At 38.3% G+C, this 25,922-nt stretch overlaps 1 protein-coding gene across 15 annotated transcripts; it reads right to left on the bottom strand.

Moving 5' to 3' along the window:
• Positions 1–1,369: 1,369 nt before the first annotated feature.
• On the bottom strand, positions 1,370–25,922 carry LOC117399435 (poly(U)-binding-splicing factor PUF60). Of its 15 annotated transcripts, XM_059022120.1 has the most exons (15): positions 25,834–25,922; positions 25,175–25,468; positions 24,677–24,738; positions 22,439–22,544; positions 21,966–22,132; positions 21,475–21,570; positions 20,042–20,131; positions 15,141–15,191; positions 13,944–14,105; positions 13,516–13,608; positions 13,152–13,365; positions 10,281–10,471; positions 3,268–3,391; positions 2,802–3,031; positions 1,370–2,136 (listed from the first exon to the last, which is right to left on the bottom strand). In XM_059022120.1, the coding sequence occupies exons 6-15, from the start codon at positions 21,556–21,558 to the stop codon at positions 1,837–1,839; spliced, it is 1,539 nt and encodes a 512-aa protein (XP_058878103.1). In that variant the 5' UTR covers positions 21,559–21,570; positions 21,966–22,132; positions 22,439–22,544; positions 24,677–24,738; positions 25,175–25,468; positions 25,834–25,922; the 3' UTR covers positions 1,370–1,836. The 15 variants fall into 15 exon arrangements, with proteins under 15 accessions (XP_058878103.1, XP_058878102.1, XP_033854470.1 ...); XM_059022119.1 differs by lacking the exon at positions 24,677–24,738 and having other exon boundaries at positions 25,158–25,468; XM_033998579.3 differs by lacking the exon at positions 24,677–24,738.

Here is a 25,922-nt window from a genome sequence, read left to right as displayed (position 1 = left end):
GGGCACTATCAGGTCCATCATTGTAAAGTGGAAACAGTTTGGCACCACCAAGACACTGCCTCGATCAGGCCGTCCCTCCAAAGTCAGTAGCCATGGCTTAAGGAAACTGCTAAGGGAGGTCACTGTGAGACCTAAGATTACTTTAAAAGAACTACAGAGGTCTCTGGTTGAGACTGGGGAAAATGTTGACTGTTCAACAATTTCAAGAGTACTCCACAAACATGGCCTGTATGGGAGGGTGGAAAGAACGAAGCCACTGCTGAAAAAAAGCCATATTATGTGGAGCTTTTGCAAAGAAACACTTAGGGGACACTGCACGCATGTGGGAGGTTTTGTGGTCTGATGAGACCAAAATGGAACTTTTTGGTCTTAATGCTAAGCGATATGTGTGGCATAAACCAAACACAGCACATCACCCTGCTAACACCATCCCTAGAGTAAAGCATGGTAGCAGCATTATGTTTAGGGGATGCTTTGCAGCAGCGGGGACAGGGAGACTTGTGAAGATAGAGGGAAAGATGGATGGTGCAAAGTACAGGCAGACTGTGGAGGAAAACCTGTTCCAGTCTGCCAGAGACCTGGGACTGGGGAGAAGATTCACCTTTCAGCAGGACAATGATCCTAAGCACAAAGCAAAAGCAACATTGGAGTGGCTCAGCAAGAAGAAAGTGAATGTCCTCGAGTGGCCTAGTCAAAGCCCAGACCTGCATCCTATAGAAAATCTGTGGCAAGACTTGAAGACTGCAGTCCACAGATCCCCAGCCAACTTGAAAGAGCTATTCTGCCAAGAATGGGCAAAAACTGCACCATCCCGCTGTGCTAAGGTGGTAGACACTTATCCAAAATGACTCATGGCTGTTATTGCTGCAAAAGGGTCTTGCACCAAGTATTGACTCATGGGGTGTGAAGACTTATGCAATTTTTAATTACTTTTTGAATATTTCTATAATTGTTCTTTCACATTGAAAGTATAGATGATGTTGTGTAGATCAGTGAAACAAGCTCCTACTTTAATGCATTTTGAATTGTATTTTTTAGACAGTAAAATGTGAAAAATGTTCACGGGTGTAAAGACTTTCAAGGTACTGTATATATATTATATATATACTGAAGGGAAGTGCACAGCAGGTAAGATATATGGAATTATTTTGTTAGGTTGAACCACTTTAATGTTTCAAAGGAGACTTCATAATAAATCAGGTGAATTAGTCCTTAACAAGAGGGTTACACCTATTTAAAATCCTTATTTTACTTTGTTGAAAAAATATTCACAGGGTATAAAAATAAACAATTATCAGTGAATACCCATACAGTGTATAACCTAGACATGCCCTAATGCTATGGGTGAATTCAATGATCCTGCAACATATTCAATAAAAGTGCAACGTTTACTAACAGCAAAGGTTTCATACTATAAGATTTAACCATTCTATGAATTGCGACTTACAGCTCAAAAGCAAAGTGGAACATTTCAAATGAGCTACCCTACTGTTCTTTATTTTTATTTTTTTGAAAAGATGGACAGAGTTATATCCTCTTGGTAATGACAATTTACTATGTAATTCAGATATAAAAAAAGAAACACACATCTCATTAATATATCCAGTCCTTCACAATATGGAACAAAGACAAAATTAAAACAAATAACAAAAACAGACAGTCTATCAATCCAGGAGAAGCTGCCATCATATTTGTATCTTTTCATCCCCAAGAGCATATGAACAGTAATTATTATTATTATTATTATTATTATTATAATAATAATAATATAAAAAATTATTAAAAGCAAAAAAGGACAGTAACTGTGGCAGGGTGCGAGTGTGAGAGCGAGAATATTTAAGCAGACAGGTCGCTGTTGTTGAAGCGCTCCTCGTCGTACACCTCAGCGATGACTTTCCTGCCTCCAAACCAGCGCCCATTCAGCGCCTCGATGCCTTTGTCCATCTCGGTTGCCGTTGAGAACTCTACAAATATCTTGACGATCACCTCGGCGTCCTCCTCCTCCCCCTGCTTCTCCTGGTAGATGATCACGCGGTTCACTGCCCCAAACTTCCCACACTCCTCCGTCACCTCGCCCTCAAGGTCATCATCAATGTCCTCGGGACCAACCATGTTCCGAAGCACCATCACCGTCGACTGCGCAGAAACACACGTACAAGGAGGGGTGGTTCATTTTTGTAGGTTATGGTTCTACCATTATTTATGGAAAGATTCTTATAAAAATACTCCCAAAAGTTTGTGACAACATATATTACTATATAATTTTCACTTGAACAGACAAAGTGTAGGTTGACTGACAGTCAACTAGGTTTGTTTTAAAGACAATAGTGTACTTCATAATTTAAGCATCTAAAAATCTCCCTATCAGCTTTATCTCGATCATAATCTATTATTTTTAAAAAATATATCATCTGTTTGTGTAACATGTGTGGAAAAGAATGTATGTTTAAACCTAAATTAAACAGACAGCTACATTTGGAACAGTGCAATTATTATGTAATTGGATTTAAATGAATTCAAGGTAAGATTCCAACATGAAATCCGGTAAAAAAAATTAACTTGTACAATTTTACTTGTACAATTTTAGTAATGCTGAAAAGAAACTTGTAACATTCTTTGACAAAGTTTTAACTATAAGATATTGAGATAAACGAATAATTGTAAATGTATTTTAGTAATACTACATAGTAAAAGGACTGAAACTGAGTTTTACCACAAAGTGTAACCTCAGATTGTTGGGAAGGCTGTACTAGGCAGAGGAACTGGTCATGCCGTGTACAGAGATGTATTATTGCACTCACCTCCTGTTTCCTCATCAGTTTCTGCATGACCATGTGTCTGGCACTACTGCCCGAGATGCTCATATGTTCCTGTTCGCTCAGCATTTCTGTTCGCTCCCCGTCTGCTCCCATCTCATCCTCTTTCTTGGCCTCCACAGCGGCTATTAGCGTTGGCAGGGAAGCCAGGACTGGGTTCACTAACCCAACCTGTGGGATAGTAATTGGGATGGGCAGCCGGGCCGGGGTCACACCTGCAGGGCAAAAAAGAAGCCATTATACCTATACAACTTACTACGGAGGGTGCTGGAAATTACTGTGATAATAAATAACCACACCACTAGCTGATACACATTGTATACCTTTACACACGGTTGGAATGAGTACAATCCCTTCACAATCTTTAGATACAAAGTTGAGTGAAAACGGTCACATGGCCACAAGATCGACGCCAATCACAAACTACTGACCAGTGAATTCCTCTCTATACCTGTGATGACACCGGGTGCTTGTGCTGCCATTACTGCCAGTGGAAGAGACCCTAGTGGCTGCCCCAACGTCAGTGCTGTGGTCGTTGTGAGTGCACCTAGGACTGAAGCTCCAGCTACTGCTTCCTGAAACACAAAAAGAGTAAGAAGTATGGGCAAAGGAATTCCAGCTTTTTTCTGGCCTTTCATTACAAACAAAAACAGGGAAGCGATAAATGTCAGTACTTGCATTCACACGCAAGTGTTGACTAAATGGAGATGAAACTAGAAATGTGAATTTTTATTACTATGGCTTTTAAACAAGTCATTTTTTTCTGGACAACTATGAGCCAAAAACAACTGAATCACTGGCAGTTCTGCATGTTCAAATGAACCTTACCGATGAAATAGAAAAATCTCCTTAACGACTTCATTCTGCGAACTAAAAAGCGCCAAAATGTTTCTGCTCTTTCTTTAAGCAATAAGTCGTCCACGCACTAATCAAGAATTACTTCTATCTTTGTATAAACATGAATGTATAATTAAGTTGACTGGTATAAATGCTTGATTATGCACCAATTGTGTTTTTCGTGATTTGCTGGCTTAATTGTTTTGGTGTAAAAGTTCAGCTGTGTGCACAATGTCCTGTCCATATGAAATACACAACAACAATAGGCTATGAAATGGTAGTGTTTATAAAAATGTTTCTTTTCAAATATCCTTATAGTTTGGGAAGCAATTTAATTTATAACCCAAATTACAAAACATGACAAAGTCTTACTTCAGCTGTGTATATGCTGTCCATCATTATAATGTAATTTATGCATATTTTTGTTATTCATTGATTTTATGATGTTTTACTTACGGTAATTGAGATTCATTACTGTGTACAATATTATTGTATTTTGAGTTCTTCTGTCATGCTGCTATTATAAACTACTATCTGAGTTATTGTTTATACGTGATAGGACTGCAAGTAACTTGAATTTCCCGAGACTCAAAAATTAAAGATTAAAGTTTAATTTAAACGCATGGTGTTTGTCTGTTCACAACCAGCGATCAGAGCAGCAACACAAAGAACTTTCACAGTTTACTTGGAACCCGTTAGGAGCCTAGCATAAGAAGCATAGCATATGTTTTTGTTAGCGGTGCACTGATAATCGGTAGCCTATCAACTTGCAGTAAATGTCTCAAAAGAGCAGTGTGTGGAATTTTTTTTTTTTTGTTAATTATTTCTTATTTTTTTTCTCCCCAATTTATTAAGCCCAATTATTGTTTATTTCAACCTGGCTTGCCGCTGCCACCCCCGCGCTGACTCGGGAGAAACGAAGACAGACACACACGCCCTCCGAAACATGTGTCGTCAGCCATCAGCTTCTTTTCACTCTGCAGGCCCGCCATGCAGCCACCTCAGAGCTACAGTGTCGGAGGACCATGCAGCTCTGGGCAACTTATAGGCAGGCCCACAGGCGCCCGGCCAGTCTACAGGGGTCACTGGTGTGCGGTGAGCCGAGGACACCCTGGCCGACCTAAGCCCTCCCGCCCTGGGTGGGCGTTCGGCCAATTGTGCGCCGCCCCCTGGGAACTCCAGCAGTGGAATAGCCTGGACTCAAACTGGAGACCTCCAGGCTATAGTGCGCATCCTGCACTCCACGTGGAGTGCATTTTACCAGATGCACCACTTGGGAGCCCCCTGGATTTGATTTTTTTTTTTTTTAACATCTTAAGACAACAATAGGATAGGGGAGTTGTGTGCAGCAGAACAGACTTGATGCTACATTAAATCCAACAATGAACTGGGAGTAGAATATTATTCTGATGATTTTTTATTTTTTAGGTTGAAGCCTAAATAACATTGATGGTTTATTAATAATAATAATAATAATAATAATAATAATAATAATAATACACAATGTACCGGTACTTTAAAATAAAGTTTTGTAATTTTTGTTGATCTTGCTTAATCTTCTGTTAAGTAACAAATTCAAGTTAGACTGCATTTTGTAACCAGAAATGTTATATTTTTATGACATTCTTTTGGTTAAGTGAACAATTTAAGTTGTGCTGCATTTTATTTTTATTTATTTATTTAAATTTAGTAGTCGCCAATTAGTTTTTTTGTTGTTTACTCCCCAATTTAATAGTGTCCAATTATTTCTGTTTAGCTCAGCTCACCACTACCACCCCCGTGCTGACTCGGAAGCAGCAAAGACGAGCACATGCTGTCCTCCGAAGCGTGTGCCGTCAGCCAACCGTTTTTTTTCACACTGCAGACTCACCATGCAGCCAACCAGAGCTACAGCGTCAGAGGACAACGCAGCTCTGGGCAGCTTACAGGCAAACCCAAAGGCGCCCAGTCTACAGGGGTCGCTGGTGTGCGGTGAGCCGAGGACACACTGGTCGACCTAGACCCTCCCCACCTAGGCGCCGCCCCCGGGGAACTCGCATCCTTGGTCAGCAAAGGAATAGCCTGGACTCGTACCGACGACGTCCAGGCTACTGGGCGCATCCTGCACTCTACGCGAGTGCTTGTGCTGGATGCAACACTCTGAAGCCCCAAGTTGTGCTGCATTTTTAAGCAGTGTGTGCTTAAAATTAGAATTTAACGTAAGTTGACATTGCATAGGCACATTTTCTACATTACAGTATAGGTAGAAGTTATAATACGCAATGTTTGACAGCAAGTGGCTATACAAGTTAATGTCACAGCAAGCGAATGAATCCTAGTCAACAATCTCCTTCCCGACCTATGACGGCGCTGTGCAACAGGAACAGTGTGCCCTGTACTGGTTGGTCTGGCAGTTCATTCCAGGGTCAGTCGGAAGCCAGCCATCCAGGAAGGGGACGGAGTAACAATGCTAGAAGTCAGCGCCCTAAAGCGGTACGCGATGTGTCATGGATTGGAGGAGACATGATTGAACTAGCCATCACAGGGGGCGTGACTGGAGGTATACTGGGGATGTGACGATGTAATCTGTTCCTTTGATGTGGTTACTGAAAGGACCAGTTTGGGAAACGGATGTAATTACCGTGAGTGTGAAGTGTTTTGTTTGTTGCAAACTGTCTGTGCTTATCTTTATAGTTGTAGCTAAACTGCCAGCAATTAAACCCAGACTACACTTCACCATTGTACACGAATAAGCTGTAAATCACCACTTTAAACTAAGAGCACTCACTCTGCACTTGTGACCGTGTTGTGTTTGTGTGTGTCTTGTTTAGTGTATTATTATTATTTCGGGACTGAACACTGTGGTTTGCCTGAGCGATACACATGGTTGTGTAGAGCCAGGCATTATTATTTGTCAGCAACTAAAGCGCTACTTTTTCACCGTGAACTGTTTTGTGTCTATCATTCCTGAGCACTGCCACACACATTATATATATATATTTTTTTTCTACATAAGTGTTTTTACTAGTACAAATGCAAAAATGTTATTTTTGTGTGACTACTGTAATGAATGCACATGGTCTCTAACTGTCCATTGTAGGAAATGATGTGACATTCACACTAGGTATAATATCAATATTGCCATTGTTTGTGGTATAGATGAGTTTAAGGACAGCCCTTATAATAACCAGAGGGAATATGTAATCATCCCTTAATCCTAGCTCTACAACTTGGGGCTTGACGTCAAACTCCACCTCCCAACAGAGGAGATGCATTGTGGGTGTGCGTGTATAATTGAACAAGTAGGGCAAGGCGGTTAACAGTTGTGCAGGGATATCAGAAGATTATAAAAAGCAATGGTACTAAATACATGATGGTGAACTCTTACAATACTATGTATATATTGACTATCTGTGGCTTGTGTACCCAATTGTGAGGATGGGGTAATGAAGTATGTTATTGAAAATAAACAGAGGCTTTCAGAAAAGTCTGGGCTTCTGTGAATTCAGTTACTCTTTCCCACAACGTTACTCCAGCAGAAAACCTACACTATGTTGTAAAATAAATGTATAAATTGATGTCAAGCACACAATATAACACTAAGTTGTTCTTTGTATTCATTTTCTGAAGTAAATGCAACAAGTAAACAGTACCTGTTCATTTTTGTCATAAATACAAAGTAAACAATATTGGTTAATTTTTAACATCTATAAATTATAAAACAGGTAAAATATAAGCCCTATGTCTTGTTCTAGTACTTTACAATAGCTTACCTGCACTATCTATTATCGGTATCTATCTTCTTAATAAACATTTGTTGTGGTATAAATGGAATAAAATTACAAATCTACATGGAATATGGAAAATACAACAATTTGTTGTTTAAAAATAAGGCTTTTAAAAAAGAGATTTAATTTACCTCAGGGGAATCTGACCGTTGACCACCACCAAAAATGTTACAAACTCGGCACCTACGGTCAGAGGTCACTGTCATGTTAACCAACACATTCCGCTTGGAGTGTTAATAGAAACCTACTAAAATGAAGTTACCAACTGAAATAGTTTAAGTTACGTGGCTCTGACAATGAAGTGACAGCTTTACAAAATGACTGCCACGAAAAGGTATATTTTTCTTGTATGATATCCATGATCGAACCTGACAGAGAGAATTGCATAATATAGAGCTAAGTATGAAGCCAATATCTCGAAGCCATAGGTATAATTATATATATAATTTATATAATATTTATATATATATATGTATATATATATATATATATATATATATATATATATATATATATATATATATATATATATATATATATATACACACACACACACACACACACACACACAGTGCCTTGCAAAAGTATTCAGACCCCTCACCAATTCTCTCATATTCCTGAATTACAAATGGTACATTGAAATTTCGTTCTGTTTGATATTTTATTTTAAAACACTGAAACTCAAAATCAATTATTGTAAGGTGACATTGGTTTTATGTTGGGAAATATTTTTAAGAAAAATAAAAAACTGTGCTGTGGAAGCTCCCAGTTTACACCGATGAAAGAAATTGCCCTAACGAGGACACAATTACCTTACCATTGGCCTCCACCTGTGAACCATTAAAGTTGCTGTCACATTTTCTGGATCAAAACCCCACTGTTGAAGGATCATTGGTCAGGCTGTGAATCTAAAGGAAAATGAAGACCAAAGAGCATTCTGCAGAAGTTAGAGATAAAGTAATACAAATGCATAGATTAGGGAAAGGGTACAAAATTATATCCAAGTCTTTGGATATCCCAGTGAGCACAGTTGGATCAATAATCAGGAAGTGGAAGCTGCATCACACAACCCAGGCACTGCCAAAAAAAGGCCGTCCCTCAAAACTCAGTGCTCAAACAAGAAGGAGACTTGTGAGAGAAGCCACAGAGAGGCCAACAATCACTTTAAAGGAGGTACAGAGTTCAGTGGCTGGGAGTGGAGTAATGGTGCACCAGTCAACCATATCAAGAGCTCTGCATAACACTGGCCTGTATGGGAGGGTGGCAAGAAAGAAGCCGTTACTCAAAAAGTACCACCTGAAAGCACGTCTGGAGTTTGCCAGAAAGCATGAGAGTGACCCAGCTGCGATGTGGGAAAAGGTTTTGTGGTCAGATGAGACCAAGATAGAGCTTTTTGGCCAAAACTCAAAGCGCTATGTGTGGCGCAAACCTAACACTGCCCATGCCTCAAGACACACCATCCCTACAGTGAAGTATGGTGGTGGCAGCAACATGCTGTGGGGATGCTTCTCATCAGCAGGGACTGGGCATCTTGTTAAAATTGAAGGAAGAATGGATGGAGCAAAATACAGGGAAATACTGCAAGAGAACCTGCTTCAGTCCGCTAAAAAACTGAAGCTTGGGAGGAAATTCACCTTTCAGCAGGACAATGATCCCAAGCACAAGGCCAAAGCAACATTGGAGTGGCTCAAGAACAAAAAGGTGAATGTCCTACAGTGGCCCAGTCAAAGTCCTGATCTCAACCCCATTGAGAATCTGTGGCACTATTTGAAAATTGCGGTCCACAAGCGTCGTCCAACCAACCTGAACAACCTGGAGCAAATCTGCCAAGAAGAATGGGCCAAAATCACTCCGACACTGTGTGCAAAGCTGGTACATACTTACTCCAAAAGACTTAAAGCTGTTATTGCAGCGAAAGGTGGCTCTACCAAATATTAATGTGTGGGGGTTGAATACTTATGCAAGCAAGATATTTCAGTTTTTTATTTTTCTTAAAAATATTTCCCAACATAAAACCAATGTCACCTTACAATAATTGATTTTGAGTTTTAGTGTTTTAAAATAAAATATCAAACAGAACGAAATTTCAATGTACCATTTGTAATTCAGTAATATGAGAGAATTGGTCAGGGGTCTGAATACTTTTGCAAGGCACTGTGTGTATATATATATATATATATATATATATATATATATATATATATATAAACACTCATCTGGAAACATGGCAAAAAATATGATGCTCTAAACTAAAATAGTTTGAAATATTAGCAACTGTACAGCTATGGCCAAAGGTTTTGCATCACCCTATAGAATTAACTAATTTTGCTTCACAAAGTCTAATGAAACCTTCTGAATAATGTTAAGTTAACATATTGAATTATATACTGCTTTGTAGTTTTCCATATTCTTAAACTGACAAAAAAAATGGAACAATATTACTTTCAAAATCTAACAGGAAACACAGTACTACTATTATGGCTTTTGCAACATCATTTTGTAGTTTCTTTGACTATACAACGTTAAATAAGATCGAAATTATGTTCATATAGTTTTGTTTTTTTTTGTTTCAATCCTAAAATTTTAGGCGATGCAAAACTTTTGGCTATAGCTGTAGAAGTGTCGGCCAATTTGCAAGATCCTCTTACAGGGAAATGCCACCTGTATGTTAACTAGTTGATATGTATTTACTTTTACTTCAATTTTGCATGAATTTAAAAAAATAAATAAATAAATAAATAAATAAATAAATAAATAAATGACATAATTAAAGTCTCCTCATCAACTCTATATCCATTGTTTCCAAAAACGCATAAATTGCAACCACATTTTAATGACGCACAGGCACGAGGCTCCATACCTGTGCTGTGATCTTGGCTGTGGCTGCTGCTGCTGCCACTGCTGCAGCGGGCGGTAAGCCCCCGGGGGTGGCAGGAGTTAACAGCGGCATGGGAGGTGTGACCGCTTTACCGACACGAAGAAACTGACCACCCAAGTCAAAGAGGTTCATCGAGGAAACAGCATCCTGAGCAGACTGAGCCTTTTCATATTCTGCAACAGAAAAAATATAAAATTGTATCAGTCAGTACAAAAGAAATCTCAACATTAAGTGTTATCAAAAAATTAGGGCTGGGACGATAGTGGCTTTTTACTATCGATGCATCGTTTTCATAAAGACCCAATGCATCATTTTTTCATAACGTGTAAATAATAAGTAAACATTTCTCCAGTTGAACTTAAAACTAAACATTTCTAATTATTTATGTCTAGTCACACTGTCGGTGAGGTTCCCCACAAAAAGTTAATAAAACATTAAAAATATTACCAGCAACTGGATTAGAGGAAAAGAAAAACTCCAACGGGGAACACAAGAATAACTATTTACAAGGCCAACGTAACAAAGTCTGTGATCTCTCCAGAGCTTATTTTCTGTTTTTACTCAGAAATATTATGGCATCCACATTCTCCGGTTTCATAGAATGGAGTTTTCCACCAAATCAGGGGATCTTCACTGATGTTTAATGGAGTTTCAGAAGCATAAATCGTCCTCTCTTGTTGGATTAAGGTTTCCTTGGAAGTAGTGTGTGTTTGTTGCCGTCCACGAAATAACATTTCCATTACTTGTTCAGTCTTCGTTTTCTTTAACAGGCAAGTCCTCTGTGCTGCACTCACTTGTACAGGCACGACTTCCGTCATTTTCAAGGTTGTCCTCCACCAGCCTCACTAGTTTGGAAGACAGTGCTTCAGACACACGGACTTTGGCCTGTTCGGATAGGAAATCCAGATGGCAAAATCGTGGGGTCAAGAAACGACACAAAACACAGCATAACCTCATTACTTGGGCCATTCAGTTGATGTAAACAAAATCGGTGAGACAAATTATGCACTAGCTTATCTCTCAAACTCAGTGTAACTGGAATTAGCAAATCAGTTGAACTTGAAGATGGTGTCTCCTCTTCATCAGGAACTTCAGACAGTCTGTGTTTTATCCCTGTTGCAAGTGGGTACAAAGAACTAGCCGTAATGTTTCTCTGTACTCAAAAGTACTGTAGCCAGTTCGAATGGCTGTAGTAGAGGTAGTATCTCAGCCATTAGCTTCCACTGCTCAGTCGTGAGATCTAAAGTAGCTGCGTCAGACGTTTTGGTCAAACTGGGTTGGACAAAACAGCAATAAGTGGCCATTTTAATTCAAGAAGGCGTTTAAACATACAATAAACCGTGTTCCACCTTGTTTGTACATCCTGAATTAACTTGAGTGGTGCTTTTTCTGTGTTCAGCATTTCTATTTGTTTCCTATTTAAAGCGCTTGTTGCCAACTCACTCTTTTTAAAATGTGCAACCAGTCTCCTTGCTGCTGCCACCAACGTATGGACTTGTCGTACATCCTCCCCGATTTTCTGAATGCAGAGATTTATATTGTGCCCTGCACAGCTCACACTTACCACACTACCAAAAAGTAACACAGCACGCTCGCTTGCAGAAAGCAAAGACATTGCTCTGCACACGTTGGCTGCGTTATCATGAACACAAGCTATTACTTTTGTAGCCACTTCAAACTCTGACTGATCACTTCTGCTAAATTCACAGCTGTGTGTCTCTCGTGTAATTTTCGTGTCGCTAATACGTTTGACTCGAGTTCCCAGTTTTGCTTATGTAATGGCAGGTGACTGTTAAAAATGCTTCTTGTGTCATGCTTGTCCATACATCGGTAGTGATGAACACTGAATTACACTCCTGACTTAAATCCTGTCAAAGCTTTTCCTTTGCACGTTTGTGATCCAGAGTAATGAATTTGGAGATTTCGACAGGGCATTTCATAGCCTGGAGCAAGAGTCGCAATCAGATTTTTAAACGCAGCTCCCTCTACTATACTAACTGATATCTTGTGTGACAACATCCACTATCAGGCCTGTTATTTCTTGTGCTCTGACGCTTTTTGGATCAACTTTCTTTCCAAAATAAGCTGTCACTGAAGGAGTTGCTTCCTTTAGTTTTTTACTTGTTTTCCCGTTGTCGTATTTTATTGGGTGCTGTCTTACTAAATGATGCCGCAGGTTGGTGGTATTGCCACAGAAGCTCATTAAAACTCCACTAACAGCGCATTTTACCTTTCCATTTTGTTCCTTTGTAAAAAAAACTTCCTAACGTGTATAGGTGTTTTGTTTTTTTTTTGTCACGCTTACTCTGAAAACGTATGTGCTGTGTAGTGGGTGGGGGAGTTTTTTTTTTATTATTTAAAGGAACCAAAGGAAAGGCAAGGAATAAGAGTGTAGATTTAAATTTTGCCGGTCCTAATAAAAAAAAAAAAACAGTCCTATTAATGAACTGATAAATGCGTTTTTTTTTTTTTTTCAACCATCGATGGTTATTTTATCCATCGATGGTTATTCCAACGATTCGATGCATCAGTGGATCGATGCATTGTCCCAGCCCTACTAAAAATATATATTTTTTGCAAACTTAAAAGGAGATTAAGGGATGCAAAACTGACCACAGCAAAATAGAGTTTTTTCTATAGCTTGAAATGATCAAAACTGAGGGATGTTCAGAAGGACAGCTTCTCCCTCTATTACCCAGCACTGGTGACAAATGGTGATAACTTCCAGGACTAGACACTAACAACTACGCTCTATCAAACTTTTCTCATCAGGGACTCAACTTTACGAATCCAAGTACTGGTAGTTGTTTATTAATCATTGTATTTTGGTTACTATTGGATGCCGACACTTACCAATAAAGCCGTAACCTTTGTGTTTGCCCGTAGTGGGGTCTCTGGCTAGCGTGCAGGATTTGATTTTCCCAAAAGCCTCAAAGACACTCTTGATGTCCTCATCAGACAGGTCTGGATGTACTGATGCTACATAGATACGGTTAAAGGACCGTGCCTCTTCTGCTAGCTGGTCAATAATGGGTTGAGCCTGACCAATATTACTTGGTCTGCCCACCTACAAAAAAAATAAATCAATACTTGTGGACTTCTAAAAATATACTTTAAATGCACCTGAACAGCAGTGTGATTTGTAGGTCACTACTTACTGACGTCCGTCATCAATAAGGGTGAGAAAGGATTACTGCCACCTGTTGAGACTCCTCACCTTGATGTTTCTGCCTCCCAGCATGACCGAGTTCATCTGTTCCAGGGCAAGCTGTGCTGCCTCTGGCACTTCATACTCCACAAAGGCAAATCCCTGCAAAAACAGTAATTTAAAATCTTTCCTTACGAAAAACATCCTTGACATCTAACCCTCCCCCCAAAAAAGGAAAGTTACACCTGTAAGGACCACAACCCAATTAAGCTCTAGGGGTTTCTATTCTACATTAAATCAATCAGGGAAAAAAGTCCCACTTTTTTAGTGCCACTCAATTGCCGTCATCAAGGGTAATTCCAATCCAGGTATTTGTCCTTACTAGGTTCTATGTTCCTAAATCAACACCCATTCATTGCAACACAGGGCCCAGACATAATCCTGAAAGACCCGAGTAACAGCTATTCAATTCCCCACAAAAAAGAAATAGCTCTCACCTTGTGTTTCATGGTGACAGAGTCCCAGGACATATCAATGCTTTTGATAGGTCCAAAGGGAGCGAAAGCTTGACGTATAGTATCCTCCCCCAGTTCATAGTAAATTGAGCCCACGTAAACTCGACACATGATGGCTAGCGCACGCTGCCGCTGGGCTGCCATCTGTAACAAGGCAATACAACACGGACGTTTACTGGGTAGACAAATCTTGCAAATCTTCTATAGTTAGGTTTAGTTGTGAAACTGCTAACCCTTATTTGTATCTGTCTCTTGAAACTGACCTACAGTCCTTCTTTGCCACAAAACTACTATCTTAAAACAAAAACAAATCCATCTGTACTGCCAAAATAAAGGGTCCCACTCCCTTTAATTATTTGTTAATTGGTTTGTGTTTAAAAAGGGACTGCTGGCCCTCTTTAAAACACTGCACATCCCTCACATATTTATAAAGTAGACAGCATTGATTCTTTCCAACCCAACAAAAAACATTTAGTTCCAAGATGTTTGTTGGCTGGTGGAAATTTGAGCAGCTTGTCCATTCTAGTTTTGATTTGCTTAACCGTTTCCTCCTTTTCCATCCAAAGGACAACTCAACCCACTGTCACAGACAAGGATGTGCAAAATATCTGTAATAATGGCTTGTGCCTAGGATTCCAAAAGTGTTAAGCCTATATTCTCTGCACAGGAGTGAACACCTTCTGCCTCCCAGATGAAGAATTAACCATTAAAAAGAAATAATCCTCAATGTGATTTTTAACTTTGTAGACAGTGTCATCTAGTGGTCGTCTTAGATCTTTTGTACAGAAAAAATGTACCCTATTAAACTAACTGACAAGAACCTAAAGGAGAAAGAATATATATGTTCTGCACATACCTAGTTAAAATGAGTGAGTTACTCAGCTGCAAATAGCCATTTAAATGTTGTAATGGGGTGCATGAGGGATCTTATTGGTGTAGCAGTTTAAGGAGGGGGGGGGGGGGGGGGGGGGGGTCAACCTGGCAAAATGGGTTTACTTTAAGATTTACTTGTGTGTACATAAACATCATCCTGCTTGAATAACTATGCCATATCTGCTTTAAAAAATAAATGCTTTTTTTGTTCCATATACATTTTAATGTGGTGACCTACACTAAAAGGTTAGAGTTCCTTTAACAGGAATGCACACAGAAAAAAATAAGTTTAATATTTCTATTGACCGATTGTAAAGGTGAGAGGGGATCTCCAAAGCCCATTGTCGCTGCTGCCATCTGAAAGACAATAAAGTAAAGGATTCAGTCTCCATCAATTAGAGACACACACAAACAGAACGTCAAACCAATTCCCATACCCACAGCCAATGCATACTATTGGCACTGCAGAGCACCCTACCCTCCCCAGTTTGTAATTATTCACAGAACTCTCAATAATCTTAAAAGAAAACATTAGCACTCTAGGTATACATGCACAACACACACCAAAAACATGGTTTAAAAAATATATATATATATATAAAAAAATTAATTTAGTGTCCAATTATTATCCACCACCAATTTTCTCCCAATTTGGAATGCCCAGTTGCTTTTCCCCTCACCACAGCAATTCCCCACAAGGCTCAGGAGACCTGAAGGTTCAATGGGCGTCCTCTGATCCCACGACCAAGCCAGCTTCCTTTTTCACCCAGGAACTCGAGAGCGGATGTCAGCGAGTTACCGACCTTTGGGGGCCAAAGACCGGCCCTACAGATGTCCGCCTTTGAGCTCACTGGGTGCTTGGCCAGCAGGGTTCACTGTAGCGCGATGAGGGGAAACAGTTTGATGCACATTACTACTGTTTCTTTGTAGTCTTTATTATTATTATTATTATTATTTATTTCTTAGCAGACGCCCTTATCCAGGGCGACTTACAATTGTTACAAGAGTTTATTGTAGTATGTTTGTGTGAAATATTTTTTTTGAATGTTCAATGTTCCACCATTTTACAACAAGCATCAGCAATTGTATACGGTGCAGCAGTATTGATAGTCGTTCAACTCCTTCAGGCGCCTGTTCTGAGTACTGTATATGTAATGTCCATGCGCCAAAACACATCAGAAAGCATTTTGGGATATTGGAGGATACACAAAAAATGTAGTTTGGTATTACAGCGTCCACACTTCTGACAAACTGCACTACCTGGTACAATCTAATTTAGAACCGGACTCGAGACTACCAAGGTGGGCTCAAGTACAGTATTAACCCTTTGCAGTCCGTTTATTAAGTGCGTGTCAGGCGCGTCAGGTCCAATTTATTTTCACACGCGCAGTTAATTTTAGACGCGCTGTCTAAAAAAATAAACAAACAAGATAGCTGCTTCTGCATCCAGCACTCAAAGAATATCACAGACATTTGCAGAGCTTTTTGAGATGTTATAGTAATAAAATAAGGACTTGGATTGCATTATTGAGGAGTTTGGTGATAAAACGAGTAATCAGGAGATGATTTATCGGTATGCACGACTATGAAGGGGTATGTGAAAAATACAGCAAACAAAGGGTGGGGCGGGGCTGGAAATGCAGTACTGAGTGTCCTGTTGATATGCAGTGCCTTTTAAACCTGTTTTACTGTGAAAACAAAATACCTTTAAAACAGCGCGTCTAAAAAAAAAATGCGTGTGTGAAAATAAATTGGACCGGACGGGTCAGACGTGCTGAATAAATGGACAGCAAAGGGTTAAACGCTGCGTAGTGTACACGCTAACTGTATTTAATACTTTTAAGCCGGTTTAAAGGCACAGTGTGGACAGGGCCTTAGCCTCAAGACAGACAGCTAACAAAGACATTGACCTGCTTTTATACACCTGCCTTTATTATCAGCAGGTGGTTCGAATTAAATTATTGATTCTGATCTTTGTGGTTTTGCAATGCAGCCATAAAATACATTCCCTAGTGTGCAGGGCCTCTACCCTGTCACACATACACATACATACTAATTTTATATATATATATATATATATATATATATATATATATATATATATATATATTATATATACACATATATATACACACACACACACACACACACACACACACACACACACACATACATATATATAGTGTGTGTATATATATTTACATATATAATGTGTGTATATATGTATGTGTGTAATAATATATATATATATATATCTATATACACTACCGGTCAAAAGTTTTAGAACACCCCCATTTTTACAGTTTTCATTTAAATTTAAGCAGTTCAAGTCCAGTGAATAACCTGAAATGGTACAAAGGTAAGCAGTACACTGCCAGAGGTTAAAAAAAAAAAGTTTAGGTTACCAAAAACTGAAAAATAATGTACATTTCAGAGTTATACAAAAAGGCCTTTTTCAGGGAACAAGTAATGGGTTAACAACTTACAGCTGTTCTGCAGCAATGGAAGTAAATTAAGCCTTGAAAGTTGATGCTAACAATTCCTACAGGTGTCCCAACTTTTATTGATTACTTACAAACCCTCTGTCTGTATAAAAGCAGTGTTGGAACAGACTGTGTTACTACACCCTCTTAAGCATTATTTGGACAGTATTGTACTGCAGGAAGTAGTATATTGCTCTCATATTGGCGAGAAAAAGGCAATTAACAAAGGAAGACAGACAGACCATTATAACCCTTAAAAGTGTAGGTCTTTTCTTTAGAGAAATTGCAAAGAAAGCCAAGGTGTCAGTGAGTACAGTTTCCTACACCATCAAAAGGCACTTGGAAACTGGAGGAAACTCTGACAGGAAGAGGTCTGGCAGACCCAAAGCCACAACAGAATCAGAAGACAAGTTTCTGAGAGTCAACAGCTTGCGTGATAGGCGGCTCACAGAACAACAGCTTCAAGCACAGCTTAACACTGGTCGAAGTAAGCAAGTCTCAGTTTCAACTGTGAAGAGAAGACTTCGAGCTGCAGGTTTGACAGGTCGAGTGGCAGTAAGAAAGCCATTGCTAAGATGGCAAAATAAGAAAAAGAGGCTTGCCTGGGCCATGAAGCACCGCCAGTGGACTACTGAAGACTGGAAGGAGGTCTTATGGACCGATGAATCAAAATTTGAAATCTTCGGTTTATCACGCAGGGTTTTTGTACGCCGTCGAGTAGGCGAAAGGATGGTTCCTCGGTGTGTGACACCAACTGTCAAACATGGAGGAGGAAGCGTGATGGTCTGGGGCTCTTTTGCTGGATCCAGAGTCGGCGACTTGCACAGAGTGACTGGCACCCTGAACCAAAACTGCTACCACAGCATTTTGCAGCGCCATGCAATACCCTCTGGTATACACCTAGTTGGTCAGGGGTTCATCCTACAGCAAGATAATGACCCAAAACATACCTCCAGGATATGTCAAAACTACCTTAGAAGAAAAGAACAAGACGGTAGGCTTCAAATCATGGAATGGCCAGCACAGTCTCCAGACTTAAACCCCCCATCGAGCTGGTTTGGGATGAACTGGACAGAAGGGTGAAAGCAAAGCAACCTACAAGTGCAACACATTTGTGGGAACTTCTGCAACAGTGTTGGGAAGAACTTTCCGAACAATATTTGATTTCCATTGTAGAAAGAATGCCACGAGTGTGTTCAGCTGTTATATCTGCAAAAGGTGGCTACTTTGATGAGTCCAAAATTTAGATTAAATTTTGTTAAACAAAACGATTCCATGATTTCTTTTTTATCTCCAATCGTTTATTTATTCTATGCTTTAATTTCAGAGTACACTGAGACATTAAACTGCGTAAATTTCAATAAAAACTGGAAAAATTGAGGTGTTCTAAATCTTTTGACCAGTAGTGTACATATATATACACACACATATACACACACATTATATATGTAAATATATATACATATATAATAAATATATACATATATAATAATATATATATATATATATATATATATATATATATATATATATATATATATATATATATATATATATACACGCACTATATATTATATAATTACACACACATACATACATATATACTAATGTGCAAAAGTCTTAACCCTTTTCGGTCCATTTATTCAGTGCGTCTCAGGCACGTCAGGTCCAATTTATTTTCACTCGCGCAGTTTATTTTAGACGCGCTGTTTAAAAGTATTTTTTTCACAGTAAAATAGGTTTAAAAGGCACTGCATATCAACAGGACACTCAGTACTGCATCTCCAGCCCCGCCCCACCCCTTGTTTACTGTATTTTTCAGATACCTCTTCATAGTCGTGCATACCAATAAATCATCTCCCGATCACTCGTTTTATCACCAAACTCCTCAATAATGCGATCCAAGTCATTATTTTATTACTATAACATCTCAAAAAGCAATTGTCCATCATATTCTTTGAGCGCTGGATGCAGAAGCAGCTATCTTGTTTATGTCTGTGTTATCTCTGTGATGCCGGGGCTATGTGTATTGCTCAGATATCGGCTTCTCTCGGCTCCTATCAGTCTCACTCGGCCAATGGTTTTCTCTGCTTTTTCCGGAGAAGAAACAACTAGAGACCTGTGTTTTACGTCTTTTTGATGATGATTGGACCGGAAAGGGAAAATTGTAATGTCAGAACTGGTCCGACATAGGACCGCAAAGGGTTAAACATGTTGCATTTTTCTACTCTGATTCATTATGAGCATCAGCAATTTACTCAGTCTCCACTAGTGTTTTCTACTATTATAACAACCTTGACTTGCATAAAGAAGGAAAAACATTGTGTGAAATAGCTTGCACCATTCGATTTTCAAGGTGTGGTATCCAAAGCATAACCAACAAGTACAGAGAATCATCATCTGTAATTGACAAACCCAGGACTGGAAGACCCAAAAATGGTACATAAACAAAGTGATATGCCATAAAAAATCCTTTAAAATCTAACCCTGGAATCACTTACAAAATAAGCACTTGTTTTGTCTGTCACAGGATAATGCTGAAAATCATAACAGAATAAAGCGGTGTAATTGTGAGGGATAACGCATCACTGCATACATTTCAAAATCTTACTAAACAAACATGGCCTTCGAATACAGGTTTTATGGATTTGTGGATATTAAAATGTGGTTACTGTTAGGGTACTGTTTTCCAGTTGAAACCTTTTCATACTCTTCATCACCTACCTGGAGGTTAGTTAGTTGTTGCTGCTGGTGAGCGATGGTCTGCTTCACCAGAACACTCTTAATGCTCTGCTCCATTGCATACTTCTTCGCCTAAACACAGAGAACAAATCATTATTTTTAGCAGAATTATTTTCAATTCAAGTTAAACGCGTTATAAGCAAAGTACTGGTAAATCTTCACACAAACAGCTTGTTGCAGTGCATATACAAGTGCTATAATGTACTGTACTTTCAGATGCAATTTCAGATTTACTGGTAAATGTCGACATTTACTAAGCAAAGCGGTAAATGTCCGAAATAAATTTGATAGCGCTTTATTTTGGACATTTACTGGTAAATCTCAAGAATAACCAAGTGCCTTTGGCTGATGATCGAATGTCTCACTTTCGCGCATTATAAGGCTTCAGGGGTCCTGTGTAACTCCGAGTGATACAAGATACTACCATGCTGCAGTAAGTAAGTAAATATATCTATTAGTGCCTGTATTTGTCGCATTTGTGTGTCATAACCAAAGTGTGATTCTGTTGAAAAAAAACAAAGGCCCTAAATGATTTAAATGATCATTTAACAGAATATTATTTTTCATTAAACTACTACGTATTTGGAGTACAATATCCTTCAACACCATTGTGAATGGTTTTATATGCAAATTTACCAGAATGTTGGTTGTTCTACATAGGTGGATCACAATATTGTTCAGTACCATGTTGAATTGCTCAATTGTGCATTACTGTAAGGTCACTAATGATTATTTTGTTAACAGAAAATGTGTATGCAGAAATAAATATATTGTTCGACAAAATTATGATTATTTTGTTAATTGACAATTTATGTGCAGGAATAAATACATTCTTCGATGATATACCTGCATTTACAAATATGCTTCGGTAAATCATAAAATGAACCACCTTATTTGGTAAATTCTGACTTGTAATATATATATATAATATTTACTCCATTTATTGTACTGTTTTTGAAATGAATAAAAAACATATAAAACTAACAAACAATATGTAATAATTTATCAGATTTTTTCTACTGCACAGCATAATATAAAATTCATTTTTCACAATTAAATAATCAGGCTTTTTGTCACTCTCACAACTGAACTGCCAAATAGGTAACGTTAATATTTCGTATACTCAGTAACCATAGTAGCTCTTCAGAGATTTCTTTAATACAGTATTATGTTTTAAAATGAAAATACTGGTTTGCTACAATATGTTTCTTTAAAATCTGCACATTTCAGATGCACATAGTAAATGGATGAGCACAAGGTAAGATTTATAGAATTATTTTAAAAATCTCTAAAAGCCCACCTATAAATGTAAGGGCTAGGAATTAGCACTGTCACACCTGTTACTTAGTATTGCATGTAATGTCCAAATGGACTGTTCAGAGTCCCCTGGTAGAAGGGTCAGTTTTTTTGCTTACCTTCTGTAGCGCCTCCTGCTGCTCTGTGGTGAGTGGTGGCAGGCCAAGCTTTGAACCTGTACTCTGACCATTCTCCATCTTCATAGCTTCACCACCCTGCAAGCACAGGCATGCAAGTTTGACAGAAAGCACCAAAAACAAATCAGTAGTCAATTCTGTATAACTGTATTGGGAGAAAGTATACGAAATGTGATACCATTCCAAAAACACCTACAAATAATGAAAACTAGAGTGGGAGTTTACTCTTGAGGGACACATGTGTGGCTCTAACTGTTTTGTGAGCTGGAGGGGGCTTGCAAGTCCAAGTTGTAGATCCCAAAACTAAAACACACGTTCTATAATGGTATGTTATGCAAATTGATACATTAGGTACACTATACTTACCATGGTGTGTAGTTTGTTAGACAACTAACTTTTCCAGAGACATCAGAATTGCATATATCTTATGCGTACAATACATTTATAATATTTTGCATTTGTCATTTGGTTACCTTGTTTCTTTTGTTATTGCTGAAGATGTTACAACTGAGTGTTTGGAGTTACGGGTGAGGTGTCAGTAATTTATTGGTTTAAAATAGATATGGCTCCTGTCAGATGCATCGTTGCAGCCATGTCATTTTTAAACACTGTAGCATTTTTACTAATCTGCCCGAAACATCTGCAAATGAGGGGGAAATAATTGATTAAAAACACAGTTTCAGATAAATTATATTTTGAGCACTACAAATCTGTAGGTAATTACCAGCTGTTAAAATTAACCTGACTTTAAAATCTTAAAAGTCAATTGAAAAGTCTTACAAAGCATGTTTTATTAAGCTATCTATGGTAGTTTCAAGGCTTCCCCATGATATACAAAATGTAGGCCTATCATTTTACCATACAGTGTTAATTTGCCTAGATACCTGGTTGTAAAACCTGGTAGTGATGCCCCCTTAGTCTATAACACAAAATAAAACCTCAGTACCTGCTTTACGGACTCCTGGGTGGCACACGGCCCCTTTAAGGAGGTTTGAACCCAATTAGTTCTGTCATTGGCTTTGGAAATTTAGTAGTTGTCAAGAGAACATGCTCTAAAGTATAAAAGACAGAATGAAAAAAAAACACAAATCTACTTTAAGGGCACTGACTTTGCACATATACAGAGATTTGTCAAAGGTAAAAAGATGGTGGTGTCTACTTTTAAAGTCTCAGTACTCAAAAACACATTAATAGCATTACATCTTTTTTTTTTTTTATATAAGGCAAGTACTGTTCCGATTCTATTGTTCATTTAATTTTGCAATAATGACAATTTGAGGTGTGGTTTAAAAAAAAAAAGGTTGAGGAGGTGGTGCCAGGTCTTTAAGTCTTGTGTCAAATAATTTTGATCACAAGGTGTTATGTTTCTTTGTGTCAATTTGGTCTCATACCAGGAAATTGTAGATTAAATTAAGACATGGAAACTGCATCAAATTAAACATAAATGCAAACATCTTGAAAGCATATCATTAATAATGTACAACATTAATGTCTGTTGGCATCTACGGTAGATACAAAAGCATTTACAAAGTTTACACAGGATTTTCAACACATTCTACCCAGATTATTACTCGGGAAACAAAAAACACAACACTTTTTTTTTTTTATATCTGTTATTTACATAAACACAAGTGAATCCACTTTAAGTTATGTTACTGGCACAGGATACTTAGGCTTAATGGGAAACATGTTGATTTATTTAGGGCTGCTTTCAGCTATTTTAACCAGCTGGGTAGAGAAGAGGGGCAGAATGTAAAGTGATCTCCTTGCAAAACATGGGCCACACAGTCAAGTGGCTAAACTGGGCATCCTATCTGCTGTGCAAATGCTAATCTAAATAAGCAATTAGAGAAAGAATCTCTTGCAGTGTTATTACGTTTCTTGTAAACTTTGCAGGATGTTCTGTATAACATTTAAGCATGTGCAATATTAGATAAGGATGACGGTTTTATTTAACGCTGTTAATGCACCTGTCGTAGTAGTAGTACTGATTGCTTCCACATTACAGTAATACACGTATTTATGTATTCTCATTACACTGTAATTGTGTATTACAATATACAGGTACTTCTTCACAAGACACCTTAATGTTGTTAAATTAAACAAAAACAGCCACTTGGAACTGATTACGTTTTAAAACCACATTAGATCAAACCTTTATAACCATAGTTACCGTCGATATGACAAAACTAATTTCTCTCAATTCCCATCCAGAAAGAAAATACATTTATAAAATGTCTAAGTGGCTAGTTCGTATTTAGTTTACAACGCAAATGCCCATAACACCTTCCCCGTTCATTCTCACACACACACACATACATTATATATTATATATATATGCTCAAAGAGCCATATAGTTTATTATATACACACTAGTATTACATTTATCCCACTGTGGGGAGGATAAACGCTTTCAGTTAAGCCTCTTCAACCCTCTCTTTTCCACCACTCTTTCTTGCAGCTTAGAGACCTCGAACCCTTATACCCTATTATATCGGACCATCAGTCCCTGTACAAAAAAATAAAAAAAACAATTGGTTTCTATTTACCAAAGTCACTGCCACCGCCATGAAGCGCCCGCACTCGGACGGCAGCAGCTGTTCTCGTGAGAACTCACACAACTACAGCCAACGCGCTTGTGTGAGACCTCGCGGGATTTCTGCTCTCACACTGACACCACCCCACTCGTGCGTCAGTCTATGTATGTATGTAAGGCGGATGTATGTTTATTTCATAAAAATTGTAATGGCAGAACAGTCAACCTGTCGTATACACCTCTTGTGTAATATTTCTCATTTTTAATCAAATTTTCCTAGAGGACAAGTAATTTACCCTACTGGTGTGTTAACATAATTCAAATATGCCATAAATTAAGTATTTGTTTATTTTATTGTGTTTGGTAACAGAAAGGTGCTCTCTCGCTCTCTCTCTCTCTCTCTCTATATATATATATATATGCATCCTGAGCCATTCAAAAAAAGGGCATAATTCGCTGAGGTGACGTCAAAATGGCAGATCCCTCTAGAAGATTATACTTGACCTTTGACCCATATTTGACTCCTGTACACCCGAGACCATTTTCAAACACAATGTTTCGTTTTTAATCACTAGACAACACCTACGTGATTCGTGATTTCTAAGCCTTTTTTTTTTTTAATCTGTTTCTGTGAAGATTTACAATCACCTTTCACCAACGGGAGCACCAACCAAGCCAGCGAGACAAATAATCTTCGACTCTGTCACCGACTAAGGATGGGGGGGAAAAAAACCATTGAAACAACTTTTCCTTAAAAATACGTTATTGCAGTTCATTATATACCCAGTTTAACTCACCGTTCCTGAATTACCAAAAACTATATTTAAGATTCTTTAATATTTATATTATTATTATTCATTAAATGCACTTGCAATTTGAACCTTAGCACCCGTTTATTGTCTTTTTATTATTACAGATACCAATATATATGTATTATAAAAAAATAATAGATGGGCTTCAGTGAGTTATAGGAAAATAACTCCATCCCGGGTTTCTGTGACAGCTTATAAACGTCACATACAAACCCCAGCTGGAATTCTTTTCCTGTAACTCACTGAAGCCCGCCCATCTCTCTTTCAATACATAATTTTATGAGGTTCAACTAACTTGTAAGATTAACTTTCTTTACCTCAGTTCCCACTTTACCTGATGAAAATAGCTTTGTGGTCTCGAAAGTTATTGTAACGGACCGTGCGACCTTTTCCACTGTTGACGCTTCGTATGCCGCTGGAACTCTGGCTGCGTGTGAGCCTGTGCTTGCAATTGGACTATTATGCTGGATATTGCTGGGTGCAATTTTGCACCAGCGCAGGCGACCTTGTCGTGTTGAATTGTGCACTACTTTTCATGCGTCAGTATTTTGTTGAAGTTTGTGTTGCACGTTTGAATAAATAAACAAAAGCACTTTGCTCCAACAGACGGTCTTTATTCCTGCACAATCTGAAAAAGCAAAATAATATTCGTTTTTACACAGGACGATCACTCAGGAGCCATTTCACTGTCCCGAGTACAGTAAACGTCATATAATAACCCTACATTAAAAAGAAACAATTTAACTGGTGAAGCTAGTTAGCATATAAAACAAAACTAATTAAAACACAGTACTGTTTCAGCATTCATTTCGCTATTTACCGAGTCTTAACACTAAGCTACTCATTAAAATACTGATAGTGATACTGCCTCACATGTGGGTAGGCCACGTTATTATACAAATGAACTTTTGCAAACTAATACAAAATATAACCTCATAAGAACACTATAACCATATCTGGCTTCTCACCTTACAATATTAACAGACCTCTTACCTGAAAAAGCAAAATAATATTCGTTTTTACACAAGACGATCACTCAAGAGCCATTTGCTTTTGCTTACACAGAGTAGGTCAACAATATA

Source organism: Acipenser ruthenus, chromosome 4 (genome assembly GCF_902713425.1).
Source record: "Acipenser ruthenus chromosome 4, fAciRut3.2 maternal haplotype, whole genome shotgun sequence".
Taxonomy (NCBI): domain Eukaryota; kingdom Metazoa; phylum Chordata; class Actinopteri; order Acipenseriformes; family Acipenseridae; genus Acipenser; species Acipenser ruthenus.
This window is presented reverse-complemented; position numbering and strand designations above follow the sequence as displayed.